The sequence below is a fragment of the Castor canadensis genome, chromosome 13, assembly GCF_047511655.1.
Source record: "Castor canadensis chromosome 13, mCasCan1.hap1v2, whole genome shotgun sequence".
Taxonomy (NCBI): domain Eukaryota; kingdom Metazoa; phylum Chordata; class Mammalia; order Rodentia; family Castoridae; genus Castor; species Castor canadensis.
In genome coordinates, this window is record NC_133398.1 from 31,685,708 (window position 1) to 31,701,331 (window position 15,624).

Consider the following 15,624-nt stretch of genomic DNA (forward strand, 5'->3'; position numbering starts at 1 on the left):
ATAATTGCTCATGATTGAGCATCCTACCAAACCAAACTGGTTAGCCTATAGGTTTTAATGTGTATTTAAAAGAAATACAGTTGCATTGGCTATGGAAGACAGAAATTCGACACTGGATCCCTGGAACTGTAGGAAAATACATTAGTTGTAGATGACTTCTCATGTCCAGCTGTTACTCCTAGGTTAACTTTCTCTGGTAGAGCTCCTGAGGAGTTGATGCTTCTAGAAAATACATATGTGGTGTCGTGAATCTCAAGAATCAACATGTAAGGCCTGTATTTCTAGATGCTTCCATTAAGAAACCCTGTCACTAGACTAGTTAGCTGAAATTCTTTGAATTCTTCCCTCCTTCTGAGTCACTTAACCCACAATTTTAGTTGAGTCTAAAATTCTTACTAAATCATGGGATAGAGACTTAAATTAAGGTACACTGGAAAATGTGTATTATTTCCTTAGGACCTTATTTTAATGAATTCAACTCAAATTTACTCAATCTAGGATCCAGCAGGTTTTAAAGTGGAGAATTTTTCCATCTTAATGGATCTTCCAAGCTTTTATTTGTCTGAGAGGAAATTGGATTCTTCATTGACGTTTTCCCTTTCTATGCATCCCTTGTGCAATTTGAAAATATGCCAAAAAAGATGTGAAATTATAGAAGTTAATGGTGCAGCTCTACTCTGAATTCCAGATGTATGTCTTGGGACCACTTCAATATCCAAATTTGACTGGCAAACACTGTGGAAGGTCCCATTGCCAGGGCTATGCCATAGCACTACTGGAAGGGATTTCAGCACCTGGAATAGAGCTGGGGTCAGGTTCAAAGAGCCAGAATGAATTAATTTGGGGCATTACACAAAGTACCAAGAGCAGTTCAAGAGGCACACAGACCACAGTTGTGAAAAAGAGTCAAGGTCCTTACCAAAACACAAGGAGGAAAGACAAAGATGTAGGGCTATGGAACAGATCTACTGTGTGACATTTGGGAGAAGAAACATGACATTTGGGAGAGGAAATGGTGCCAGCTTGACAGGTAGAACACATAGAAGCAAGAAAAAGAGGATGGCATATCCACCTGAGTTCTTGACAAAGTCACCTCCTCACACACACTACTAGTAACACAGATAAAAGCATGTATTGCATTTTGACTCACTCAACTAAATTAGTATTTTTCTCCTCTTAGAAATAAATCAAGATTGTGAGGGGCTCTCCTTCCACTATAGTTGTACTTGTAAATAACTGAATTTTACAGATATGGCCAAAATGTAGATCCAAATGATTCATATATGTGTACATATATTTCTGTATTTTTAGTACTTATGCACTGGTAGAAATCTTTTTTGAAGATGGGGCTTGTGTGTTGTTTTAAAAGATGACAATGATGACAGCTTATGGCACCCTCTGCTCTGAAGCTCAAAATTTAGCCATTTCCAATTCTATCAAATTCCTTATCATCAGAGAGGTTTACTATTGAGCTAATTTCTACTTTTGATGCTACACATTATTCAAAAGAAAACTATATTAGAATCTTAATGCTTCAAACAATATATAAATTACAAGTATAAATGCTTCCTGGCTGATTGAACCCATTCTTTTGGCAAGATATGGACTCTTTATAAGAAACATAAAGATGTGATGTGAGCATAAGACATGTATTTAATTGTATTTATTTCACAAGTACTACTGAACAGCTACCCTGGCCAGGCCCTGTACTGTACCTAAGGTTCAAAGATGATTCATGTGATTGGTGCTTATATGAATGCTGAAGTCTCTCCAGCTTAGCAGTCTGCAGTGGTGTGAAGCAGAGCAGTGGGGAATGGAGGACTTCCCCATTCCTAACAGCAACTCTGTGAAGAAGCTGCATTTAAAATGTGAAGTATGTCAAAAAAAAAAATAGCACACAACTTTGAGGATCTTGAAGTCTATAAAAGTCAAAAATGAGGCTAATCACCTGCCAAATCCTTATACTTCAGGCTAGGAAGGAAAATTAGAAGAACATACAAGAAGTTACTTTCCATGTACATCATTAAATCACTTACATTTGATGTTTGTTTTGGAGACCCGTCCACATGTATGAAGAACAAAATCAAAGCAATATCTTCTGAGAGATGTTGGGCAATAAATAAGTCCTGTGGCTAAAATGGCTAGAGTCATGTTATCATATAAGGAAGCAGATGCCACAGGGGTCTGAATCTGTGAAAGAAACCACAACGAGCTGAACTAGTAACAAATGACATATAAATAGAGAACGGTCCTCTAGGGCTGGAAGAAAGGGTAGGATGATAAAACAGAATTTTAAAACAATAAATAAAAAGGAGAAAATAGATAGATTTCAGAGAGTAGCAGAGAGGAATTAGATAACAAAAATAGTTAGGTAGTAGTGGTTAAGCAGTCACTTAAGACAAGACCTCAGGCTGGGCACTGTGGCTCACACCTGTAATTCAGGAGGTAAATACTGGGAGAATCTTGATTCAAGGCCAGCCTGGGCAAAAAGTTAGTGAGTCTCCCATCTCAATAAAGCCAGGTGTCACCACATCTATGATCTTAACTATACAGGAGACCATAGGTCAGAGGATCACCATCTGAGGCTGGCCCCAAGCAAAAAGTGCAATACCCTACCTGAAAAATAACTGAAAGAAAAAAACGTCTGGGGGCTGGATCAAGTGGTAGAGCACCTAGCAAGTGTGAGGCCCTGAATAATCACAGATTATCTCATTATGGCAGAAACATTAAAAATATGTGAGGGAGGGGAAATAATCTAGAGTCTGAGGAAGAGGTTGGAAATGAGAATAATTAAGGAAGCAGGAAAGAATATGGAAAAACCCTGGAAAGCTGAGGGCTATCATATTTATAGGTTAAGATACAAACAGAAAATATAAATAGCTAGTATTCAGACAACTGGAAATTTCTGGAGATTGTAAAATACTAGAAGTAAGTATAAGATTTCTAAAAGATATCCAAAGAAAGAGTAATTGGGGCCTCTTTGGTGAAAAAGAGCAGAAAACAACTGTGTTAGCTTGTTAAAAATGCAACAATGTAGAACTTTGGAGCATATGGGTATTTTTTTATGAAGATCCACTGTACATATGAGTCATATGAAAAAAAATGCATAGATCTCCTAACTTGCCTTCCTATCCCAGAAAAAGAAGAGAAGTTAAAGAATATCCCTTTTCTCCTATGAAAAGATTTTAGTCATATAGGTTTTCTACTATGTATCAAGAGTGGTATAGCTGGAGCTGCATTAAAATGAAACAAGAAATAAATATTTAGATTCATGGCATAAGAACAAATAAACCTGGCTACTGAATACAATAAACCTAACAAGAATTAGGTGGTGCTGGTGGGAGCAGAGTTTGAGAGTATGTCAAAGATTTCTAATCAGGAAAAGGCAAAAATTCAAAATCAAGTTCTGACAGGCAAGAAAATTTATAGAGCTTTACAGAGGATGAGCAAATCTCTCATTCCTCAGGGGGAAAATATTAACTATGATGAGGTGATCATGGGAAAAGAAATTCAGCTCATTTCTCAAAATAAAAGAGAGTGAGGATATGGATTTTGTTTAATGGTACAATTTCCCAAGGGGAAAATTAATTTTAATGCTTTACAGGGAAAGATGGATAGTCACATGAACAGATATGGCTAATGGAAGGCAACAGCTGGAGGGAAAAGCAAAGGTAATTAGACAATTTAAAAGAAACAGAAAACAAGTGGGAAAATTTGATATACAAAGAAGACAGGTTGATAAGTAATAAAAGATCAAAGTTGAAATACATACAGAACCTATAAACAACTAGGGTATAGAACAAGATTCACAATGGTGATGCCTTTAAACAACACAAAACTAGATTAATACATTTCCAATGAAGATTGAAAACAAGTGGACTAGTACAGAACTATTTCAAAGACAAGAAGAATATAGATTATAATAAACATGTTAGTAAATCTTTACATACCAAATAAGATAAAAGAAAAATCAGGGGACAGCAGTTCTTAAAATCTTTATTTTAAAAAAAACATTATTTATAGTGGGAAATTTTTATTTAGCTGTAGTAAATTCTAGATCCAGTTAACAAAAAGTAAAAATTGAATAATGTATAAATTGAGTAAATAAGTGAAAATCAAGTAAAATATGAATAATGTAATTAATCAGAAGAGAATGTATATTCACTTCAATTAGAACATAGAATATTTACCCAAAAAAGACAGTATTCTATCTTTCAAAATAGTCTATAAACTTAGGTAGCAAATTTTTATATGTGAAAGTACACTAAACCAAAGCTCAAACCATTTTCTTAATATAGTTATGAGCTATTTTGAAAGCAAAAGCTCAACATATCAAAATAATTTACATGTAACTAAAGCAATAATCATGGTTAAATGGATAGATTTCAATAATTAAGTTCTAAGAAGAAAAAATAAACATATGAATAGTAAGAAATAATTTTTTTGCAGTATTGGGTTTTGAACTCAGCACCTCATGCTTGCCAGCAGGTGACGCAAACCTTTTGAGAAATTTTATGATTAACACAATAAGATCCAACATATAAGCCATATAATAAAGCATAAAATAATGAAATCAAAGAAATCCAATGGCTACTTCTTTTAAGGAAATATTTAAAATAGATAAATCCCCTAAAACCTCATTTTCAAGATTGCTGATATGAAAATGAGCATAATACATAAAAATAGATTTTTATTATACTGAAACAATACACATAATAATAGTAAATTTGGAAATATCAAAGTGGAGGATTCTCTACTAAAACACAAAATGCTAAAATTTATAAGTAGAAAATTTGAATAGATAAAAAATGAACTAAAACACATATTCTCAAATTGTTTACCACCGCACAAAGAATCACAAAGCTACACCTAACTTGGATGATTCAGTGCTCAAGTCTTTCGAATTGTTAAGAAACCAATAGTTCCAATGATAAGCCCTATTCTGATAGAAAAAAAGATGGCAACTGACCTGATTCTATGCCTAAGAGTATTTGCTTCATAATTCAAGGCTATTTAAGAGCAATTTTTGCTGTTATATACTAAATATTTGTTCTAAACACCATGCCAAGAAACTTTTGTACATTACCACAATTGATTTAAATATTATGATCACCTTAAGTAGTGGCCACAAACTGAAATGTCAGTTGCATAATACTAACGAATAGAATTTGGCATAAGTATATATGTACCCATTGTGTAAGGATGGGAGCAGGTCATGCCGCACCTAAAGAGGCAGCCTATCCTTAACCCCAAATGATCATTGTCTTTCAGGAATAGAGGTCCATTTCCAACAGATGTTTATTTTTTAAATTTTTCAGAAAGTCTGGTTCCATCCACTTCTAAATGTCATCTTAGAAAATTAAATATATTGTCACAAGTCAAAAGAAATAATTCTTCTCAGTGTCTTTGACTAGTGTTTTTTACCTGTGCCACCTCCAAATATTGTAGTGCTCCAGGATGATTCCATGGACTTCTACTTAGCTACACCACAGTTATTCCCATTGTGGTCTCACTCAGTGTTCTTAAATATCATGTATAGGTTGGTGGTTTCCAAATTAATATCGCCAACATAGAACTCATTCCTGAACTCCAGGTGATCCACATTGACATCTGCATTTGAATATTTATAAATCATCTCAGAATTACCATTCACAAAATTGAGCCTCTGGTACTTCCCCCCTACCTCAAGCCTAATTCTTGTATAGTTTCCTTTATTTTGACTAAAGGTAACTCTATCCTTTCTGTTGCTCAGGACCAAAAACTTCAGTGACATTCTTGACTCTTTTTTTCCCTAACAACCATGCAAGCAAATCTTGTCAATTCCAGCTTCAAAACATGAAGATCCAACTAATTTCCCCAATACCATAGCTACCCTCTCAGTCCACATCATCAACACCTTTTATCTGGATGTGTGAAGCAGCTTTCTACCTAGTCTTTCTGCTTCTTCCTTGTACTTTACTCCATTCATAACACAGCAATGTGACAATCCTGTTAAAGCATAAATCATCACACTTCATTCAATATCTACCAGTCACACATAGGAAAAAAAATTTAACAATGACCTATAAAAGCCTATTTTTCCCAATCCCAACACCCTATCAATTTTTTCTGACCTCACCTTCAACTAGTCTACCCTCATCATCTCCTCAAACATGCCAGACACATTCCCACTTCAATGACATGGGACTTTTTCCCCTCTATGTGGAATGCTCTTTACCTACATTTCCTTATTCCTAGTTTCTTCCCTTTCTTCAGTTCTTTACTTAAAATATCTTGTCAGAGAGAGTTTTCCCTACTTTACTTTTCTTCCTTTGTATTTATACATATTTCCTATTTAGCATATATTTTGTGTCGCTTTCTACAAAATATAAATTACATATAAGCTGCATAGATTTTTGTCTTCATTCACTATCTATCTAGCTTCCAGAACAGTGCCTGGCATATAGTGAGTATTGTTGAATGGATAAATGTGAGTGGATGCTGTATTGTTTTGGTAACATCTTTGCTTATTTGTTTTAATAAATATGAAAATTCTTTCATTAGTATGTAAAGATTTTGTGTGCAAATATGGCTTCTACAATAGATCATAAACATTAAATATTGATCATGCTTGTACTTTGAACTGTCTCAAAATCATATTCAGTAATTTTTAAAGTGAAAATTTTTACCTCAGCTGCTATACAAATCAGCACTTATTCTTCACTAGCAACATAATTGGGAGCTTTTAATAAAGTAAAATTAACAAACGAGCCTCACTCTTTTAAGCAGAATAGTATCTTGGGAGGTTTGCTAGACTGCTTTCTTAAGCATTACCATGTGCAAGGCAGAATATTGAACTATGTCCTCACTCCTGGATTGATTCAGACCCCTGCACAGTGACAAAGGTGTTGTAATATCCTTCTAAGTGGTCTCTGGGACACCATCTCTTCCTTGCTATATAACATTTTACTTGCATCCAGGTCACTAGTTCTAGTGCAGACCTCTGGTTGTGTCATTACACTGTTCAGAAATCTTCATGGCTCCCTTTTTACTATTAAAATAAAATCCAATCTCATAAAGCAGGTGTGAGAGGCCTCTGTAGACTAGTTGCAACCTGTTTTCCCTATATTATGTTCTATTTTTTCTACATTCTCTCAATCAGATTGTTGTGCTTAATACCCTCTTCTTTATTTTCCATCTTCTTAATCTTTCTACGTAAAATTACTGAATCTAGAGTTTTTTAGAGTGCACATTCAGGCCTGAGAAGTTGGAAACAGTCTCTAAATATCTATTAAAATAATTTAAGATTACTCCACTCATTTTTCATGCCCACAGTGCTCTCTGGAATTACATCAAGTGTATATTCTACTAAATTCTGCAGGTCTTATTTATGTGACCTTTTGTCAAGCTGAGTTTCACACATTTTCAATATAGTTTGTGAACTAAGCACAACCCTGATCATTTGGCTCCTTTTTCTTTTCAAGGACTAAATACATCTCTCACACCATCTCCTCCCCACTTCTGCTACTTGTGATACAAGCAGAGGTTGAGGCAGACAGGAAGTGAGAGAAACAAGAAACAGCATTATTTTTCACATGTAGAATTATATTCAACTTCTTTCTTCCATACTATGTCCTATATTGCTACCAAGTAGAGAAAAAACATTCTAAATCAAATCTAATGATTATGTCCCTCCCTAGACAAAATCCCCTCAAAGGCTCCCTATTACCTTCTTTGTGGTCTCAGATCTAATGTCACTCATTTTCTACCTTCATCTCTGGCCTTATTTCTCACCTTATGGTCACACAGCTTATACTTTCTATCTCTGGTCTTTATACATGTCTCAATGAGCTGACAGTGTCATTTTCCAGATTCTCTTTCCTGGACTACTGTAATTCTTCTTTAAGATGTGGCTATGTTGCCTTCTCCTCTAAGAAGCCTTCCTTGGACCCCTAGAATAGAATGTACAGATTCTCTGGTCTCCCTTCCACTAGCATCAGCTTTACCTCTCTCATCACACTTACCACATTGTTTGAATTGCTCATTTACTTTCTTTGTCCCCACAGTAGACTTTGAGTTCCTCAAGACCAACGAGGTTGTCTTTCATCTCTGTAACCATAAGTGCTAAGAAAGTACCAAATATTTATATCACTTTATCTTGCCAACGAAATTATTCCTTGTTCATTCAAGAAAAGTCCTAGGCAAGATAGAAAGGAAAATGGTAGAATTCAATTAAGGCAAAAGCAGAATTTTGACCTTTTAATCTGTTAACTAGTAGGACAAGCATTCATACTGGCCTATGCATTGTCATTACTTTATAAAGAACTCAGTCAGGATAAGTATAACTAGAAGCTTTAATAAGGTCATTTTTAATTTATCCTTGCTCTAAGACCAGAAATAAAATAGACACAAATAATCTGTCATGAATGGGGATTCTCTGGGGCCATATTTCTCAGTGTCAATTGCACATTGAAATAAGAACTAGGCTTTCTGGGCTAGGAAAGTTAGAAACATTCAAATCCTGACTAATTTGCTTTCTTTGACAAATGCCTCCCTCAATGATACTGAGCATTGTCCTTCTGCCATGGCCATTCTAAGTGTTAACTCTAACAATGAGAAACAGGCTTTACTGAAATGGAGGCTGAATAATCTGTGAAAAATTTCTGCAGACTTCTAATGCTTTTTTCTGAGATGGTTTAAGTATATATTTAGACAAAATCTCTTAAGTTAAAAATCTATGATTACTAAGCCCCAAATATTCTTTAAAAAATGAAGACTCCTCTTTCTACAACTTTCACTTTACTTCCCAATCACAAAATCGGCCAAATGAAATTAACCTACTTATTACCACCTTTTTTTATTCCCTAGGTCATGTCAGCAAATTTGTATGTTTTAAGATATCTAAAAGTAGTTTAGATTTCTTATCAGAAATACAATCATAATCACCCTTCCTTTATAGTATCTAGGTAATTATCAATTGATTAATCTGTATATTTTAATGATTTGGCTCCCTGCTTGTCTAAAGAAGCAGAAAACTCTTTTAAAGTCTATGTAGCTGAGTCTTCATTGCTTGTTACAAAATAAAATTTATTTTAAAGTTAGAGTCCCACTGGGGAACACTAGCATGAGTAATTGCTATTACATGCAATCTACCAAAATGAATAGTTTTATCACATTTAGAAACAGTAGCATCTTCAAAGTGATTTACATTCATCTCTAATGAAAATTAGTACATATTTCATACTTTCTGATTTTTCCATGTCCCTTCTGTGGCAACTAATTTCTTAATACCTCTATTTGCATTTGTAAATTATGAAGCAGTGTTAGTGACAAGAAATTGGTTAATGTGCTTTGTTGAGAATCTTGTCTTGAATCTTCTGGTTCCTCAAAATACGTACTGTGTTACATTCTACATTTCAACTTAATCCCTTTTCATTAGAACTGTGTCTTGAGCCACTTCTATGGCTTGTCATAATGCAGTATTTGTTGTCCAATAAGAAAAATTCTAATAAAAGACTTGGAAAAGTGACTTGGGGATGGCATTGATTAAAACAAAATTGATTAAAATAAAATTTGAATGATATTAAATAACAGTTCCATATCTAGAATATTTGTTCCATATCAGAAAGTATGCTACTTGCTTTATATGCATTATTTCCAACCCTTGTAATAGAGGAAGGGTTATTTTCCCCATTTTGCCGAAGGTAGAATAAACTGTCCACGGTCAATACTAGCAGGTGGCTGGGCCAGTATTCAAATGAAGATATATATGATGAAAACGTCTGGACTTTTATTCTAACATGAGATCACAATTGAGAGTACAGAGATACCAGAAATTTAAGCATGTTACCTCTGCTTGTCCTATCATCCCAGGCTTAAGAAAGACAGGTTAGTACCAAACATTTTCTTGTCTAGTCCGTATCACAATATATATTGAAAATCCCCTAACTCATAGGGTTATAAACAAATATTTAGTTAGTAATTTTCCTTTCTTTATCTGCTGGCAGAAGCTCTCTCTAAATCCAGGGCCAGTTGTTTTCATCTAATGACAAAGGAGGGTAGCCTGAGGCTATCCTGAGAACTCCAAGTGTGTTTATCATCTTTTTCTTTGTTCCATGGATGGTATCCAACATGCAGCTTTGACTGGCCCCTTAAGGAGAGATATGCTAATTATTTCCACTCTGTAAGGAGAAACATTGGTAACAAGATTTGGCTATTCCCTAATGCTGTGAATGTAATTCTTATGCAATTATAAAAGTGTGTGTATACTTATTAAAACTCATTCCCACACCAAAAAATATTTATTGAGCAGATTTCACTGAGATTAAATATACTGAACAGTTGAAATGGGATATGTTAAAGATTTTTCAGAACCTCCATAAATTTAGAAAGCTGTAAAAATATGTAGCAGTTTACAACAGAAAACAATATACACATCTCTTAACTATAAATTAAAAGATTTGTTGTAAAACCAATGTCAAGTACATAGCCAGGCTGTTAGAACCTGGAGGGGAGGCAGATATCATTAGTCAAGTGAAATAGGACTCTTCCCCTAGAAAGAGTCTAGCTTATTAATTCTTAAAGAAAGCATAGACAATGTCTTTTTATTTTATGGTGTACTCCTCATTTAAGTGTTGAGCCTTCAGTAAAAAATGTTTTCTTTTTATTAAGACAGAGAAGCAAAGATGATCAGTGCTTCTTGCCTTTGGCCTCAACCTCTCTTCCTTTTTGCCTTTGCTCCAGGTTTCTGGCCAACACCACTTTCAGAGGCCTCAGTGGTTCCATTAAAGTGAAAGGTTCCACCATCATCAGTTCAGAAAACAACTTTTTCATCTGGAATCTGCAACATGACCCTATGGGAAAACCAATGTGGACTCGCTTGGGCAGCTGGCAGCAGGGGAAAATTGTCATGGACTATGGAATATGGCCAGAGCAGACCAAGAGGCACAAAACCCACTTCCAGCACCCAAGTAAGCTACACTTAAGAGTGGTGACCCTGATTGAGCACCCATTTGTCTTCACAAGGGAGGTAGATGATGAAGGCTTATGCCCAGCTGGCCAACTCTGTCTAGACCCGATGACTAATGACTCTTCCATACTGGACAGTCTATTTAGTACCCTCCATAGCAGTAATGATACAGTGCCAATCAAATTCAAGAAGTGCTGCTATGGGTATTGCATTGATCTGCTGGAACAGCTAGCAGAAGACCTGAACTTTGACTTTGACCTCTACATTGTTGGAGATGGAAAGTATGGAGCTTGGAAAAATGGTCACTGGACGGGGCTGGTTGGTGATCTCCTGAGTGGGATTGCCCACATGGCAGTTACTTCCTTCAGCATCAATACTGCAAGGAGTCAGGTGATAGATTTCACCAGCCCTTTCTTCTCCACCAGCTTGGGCATTTTAGTGAGGACCCGAGACACAGCAGCTCCCATTGGAGCCTTCATGTGGCCACTCCACTGGACAATGTGGCTGGGGATTTTTGTGGCTCTTCACATCACTGCCATCTTTCTCACTCTGTATGAATGGAAGAGCCCCTTTGGCATGACACCCAAGGGGAGGAATAGAAGTAAAGTCTTCTCTTTTTCTTCAGCCTTGAATGTCTGTTATGCCCTTCTGTTTGGTAGAACAGCAGCCATAAAACCTCCAAAATGCTGGACTGGAAGATTTCTAATGAATCTTTGGGCCATTTTCTGTATGTTCTGCCTTTCTACATATACAGCAAACTTGGCTGCTGTCATGGTAGGTGAGAAGATCTATGAAGAACTTTCTGGAATACATGACCCTAAGGTAATACTTCATTTTACGCTGGCTTTCTTAATCACCAATTATGACACCATATGGTGTGTTTTATGCTGTAGTATGCCTACCTTCTTAATTTAATGCAAGAATATTCTCTCAGCCAACTGTAGAGACTAGTTCAAAAGTCTGTTGCCTTATTAAACTAAATGTTTTTTACTGTTTTATTACGTGAAGCAAAAGAGTGAGGGATTTTAGGGGGTTATTATTCTGGAGAAAGTATTCCTTATAGAAACATCTATTAGTGCAGCTTTTAATGTCATTAGACCATCTGCCAGAAAAGCTATCAGGGAATAGTCTTCTAAAGCATTTTTACCCATGAGAGAAAAATCACTTCTCTTGATAATGGGATAGGTAAAAGGATCCATATTTTAAAGAGTAAAACATATTTTCTCCATTAAAAATAATAAAATAGAAAGAACTAACATTTTATCATAAATACACCAAAGTCAGCTGCTAGGAATTTCAACAGGTACTAAACAAGTATAGGATTAGCTAAGGACAGAATGTCCTTATAGAGCAAGAAAAACTTTAAAATTGGCCACCTTGGGTTGAGGAGAGGGTTCCGGTCATCGCATCAGAATGTGCAGAGAGTCAATAAAATTGTATCTATTTAAGTTGCCTTTGATATCTTAGACATCTGACTGTTGAAATAGAAGGAAGAAAGAATGAAAGAAAACAGGCAACATTTACTATAAATTTTTATTAAACGTTTAAAATTAAATTCATAGAGCATCAACAAATGACACATCTGCAACTATTTTTAGCAACTGATGATGTGGCCCAGGTGACTGGTGGCCACTTCTGAGAATTCTCATAGACAGTTTTGATTAGGATGAACATGAAAATTTCACTCAGACCTGACTACAAATCTCCTGATAAGTGATACAAACCACAAGAAACAATGTAGTTAACAATGCTTCACTGACTAGGCAAGAAATTATGTTGCTTCTTAATAAATACTCAGGGCATTATGTTATGAGCTGGAATTCAGTGAATGCAAATAAGTACTTTAGCATAAATAAATGCATCACCCCAAAGAGAGATTTTGGTGACATACTAGGCATTCACACTCTGCAGCAGTATTATCAGCTTCTGTTTATCCTTTTCCCAATAGTCCTGTAGATCTCTTGAAGATTCAGTCTTGCTAGAGACTTATGCAGATTTTTGCAAAGTCTTGTCAATGTGACTTCTAAATTACAAACTCAAATTGGAAACCATTCAGTCCATTCTAGTGCAAAAACAATCTAATATATGCCTGCTGTGCAGATTCCAGACCATTATCTTATATAAAAGGCTGAATACAATAAGAATAGAGTTCCATTCATCAAAAGTAGAATTGCCAAAATTAAGTCATGGATGCTATGCATGAAAAACCTGAAGCAGTGGCTATTTCGGGAAATTAAAAAGAAAATCAGTCCTAAACAATACACAGCAGAAAAATAATTTTTAAGCAAAAAGGAATAGTCATTCCATCTCTCACTCCACCAAAATAAAGAATTGGAATTTTTAGAAAACTAACCCAGCCCACAAGAAAAAGTATGCAAAATAAAACAAAGTTAATTTTGTTACAGCAGGTCAATTCTTAATTAAATGAGCAAAGCCTAATCTAAACCACTTTCAATTTGAAATAATGAATGAATTTCCAACCAAGTTCATAAAAATGTATATTTCTGTACTACTGTTATTTCTGTGTTAAAAATATCCCATCTGCAGACTATTTGTTATGCCATATACGGCACTTGAACATCTGGAAGAAAATATCACTATTAAGAATTTTTCAGTTTTCATTTAGTAACATGTACACTACATAATGTCTTCATGCTCCCACAGAGAGGTAAGAAAAGAAATAATTTCCATACTCCTTGGTCACTCAGCATTCATTATTAAGTATATCATACTTACTCATGAAAGCGTTTGTCTCTCCTACCAACAATAAATCCCATGAGAGGAGCACCATCTGTTTCTTCTACAAAGTGATGTGGAGAAATTCAGAGGTAAATAAGTCAAATAATTTGGCTACAGTCAAGTAGGAGAGAAGAGACATGAACATAAGGAGAAATAATTTAAGAGAGTTATAAACACACCAAAGTTTAGAAAGAGATCAAGTATTGCAGAAGTTTAGGAAAGGTTGATCACTGTCAACTCAGTAAATCAGGGAAAAGCTTAACCAACCAGGTGGAATTTGTGCTTATTCTTGGAGAATGATCAGAATCTGGTTGTGTCCTTCAGGCAAGGAGGAATGAATGGTCCAAACATAGAAGCAGAATGAGCTACATAGAGATGGAAAGGATGAAGTGAATTCAGGAAACCATAAGGAATTCAATTTAACACAGCATGTATTACAGCAGGGGAAGGAGGTGAGTTCCAAGACTGAAGAAAAGCAAGTTTTGTTGAAGTAACAAAGGCTCTTGGATGTCAAGCAAAGAAAAGTAGACTTCTGACAACAGGGCTCCATTGCCAATTATGAACAATGGAATAGCAAAGTGGAGCAGTATTCATTCGGAATGACTTCTTTGGAAGCAGCAGCTATGATCACTGATGGAAGGAAGGAAGATTGCAGTGATTAAATCAGAAGGACTTGGCAAATAATAAAATGTGAGGGACAACAAATAGTCACATATTCAAAGTCACAGTCCTGAGGGTCTGAGAAAATGGTGGTACCACTCAAGTACCACCACTATTAGTCAATAAACTGCAGAAAAGGCAGTTTATTGACTAGAAAATATAGTGCCCAGGTCAATTTCATTCACAGCATTTTAAAATCTGTTTTGAACACACAGATGAAATCTAGCAGACCTTTGGAAATATGGAACCAGAGTTTAGAAGTAAGATTGAACCTAGTGGGATTCCTGAGTGGAGAACTAATACTGTGTATTAAAGCCCTAAGGGAGTATGAGATCCCCAAGGGAGAAGGTAAGAGAGAGAGAGAAATCGCTGTTTGAAGGAAAGCACCAGGAATAAGGAGTCCAACAGTGTGGGACAAGAATTGTGGAGAGATGAGGTACAAGATAAAGAAGAAAAAGTGCCCTTAGCAAAGTCATTCAGGCCCTTGAGTGCCATTCTGTAGATTGAATCTTGAGTTTTTAAGGAGACGATTTCTGTTGTCCTACCTGCAATACTTAGCTTCTGATCAGTGTTTTCAGAGAAGACAGAGGTGGATCAGTGTTCAGTCCACACCGGGAGAATTAGGAAGAATGTGTGTGTGTGTGTGTGTGTGTGTGTGTGTGTGCGCAGTAATGTCTGATAAAAATAGGTGTATATGATTTGATTTTGCTTCAGTATTTTTAAAAACACTGTTTTCATTCTTCAAATTCACTTTATAGCATTTTGGTGATGATGAAGAACTTACCATTTACATAGAAGTCACTGGTCTCTGGTGATTTCTTATGGAACATTTGTTTTTCTGCAGTAAGCTGAAAATAACCCAAATCTGAACTGGAGGTAACTTGTTATATGTATTACTGGTCACACTTTGAAGATTCTTCTACTTCTGATTCACTTTCTGTCTCATTTCCCTTCAGCCCTCTCTGAAAAATGGCTCTTAAGAGAACACTTAAGCACCCTAAATCTGAATAAAGGAACTACCAAGAGTTTCATATACCCTTTCCTTAAATTGATTTTCTAATACATAAAATGTTTTAAAATATAATAATTTTTTTGTATTTTTGTGTAGCCAGTTTGTTTTTATAGCCCAAACTTTTGGCTATGGTTTGCTTTTCTAATACCAATCTTAGAATTACAAAATATTTCTGTAGGAAAATGTGCTTAAACAAAAATCAATTAATTTAAGAAGGAGGATTTGTAATGGTCTTTGTTTATATAGACCCCATCTGCAAATTAAG

General features: G+C 35.5%; 1 protein-coding gene across 1 annotated transcript in view; it reads left to right on the plus strand.

The window, feature by feature from the left end:
• Nucleotides 1-15,624, plus strand: part of Grin3a (glutamate ionotropic receptor NMDA type subunit 3A) — a 166,438-nt gene that overhangs the window by 61,085 nt on the left and 89,729 nt on the right. The window contains exon 3 of the mRNA XM_020179227.2: nt 10,723-11,770. Within this exon, the coding sequence (XP_020034816.2) occupies nt 10,723-11,770 (1,048 nt within the window). The remainder of the gene's footprint in view (nt 1-10,722; nt 11,771-15,624) is intronic.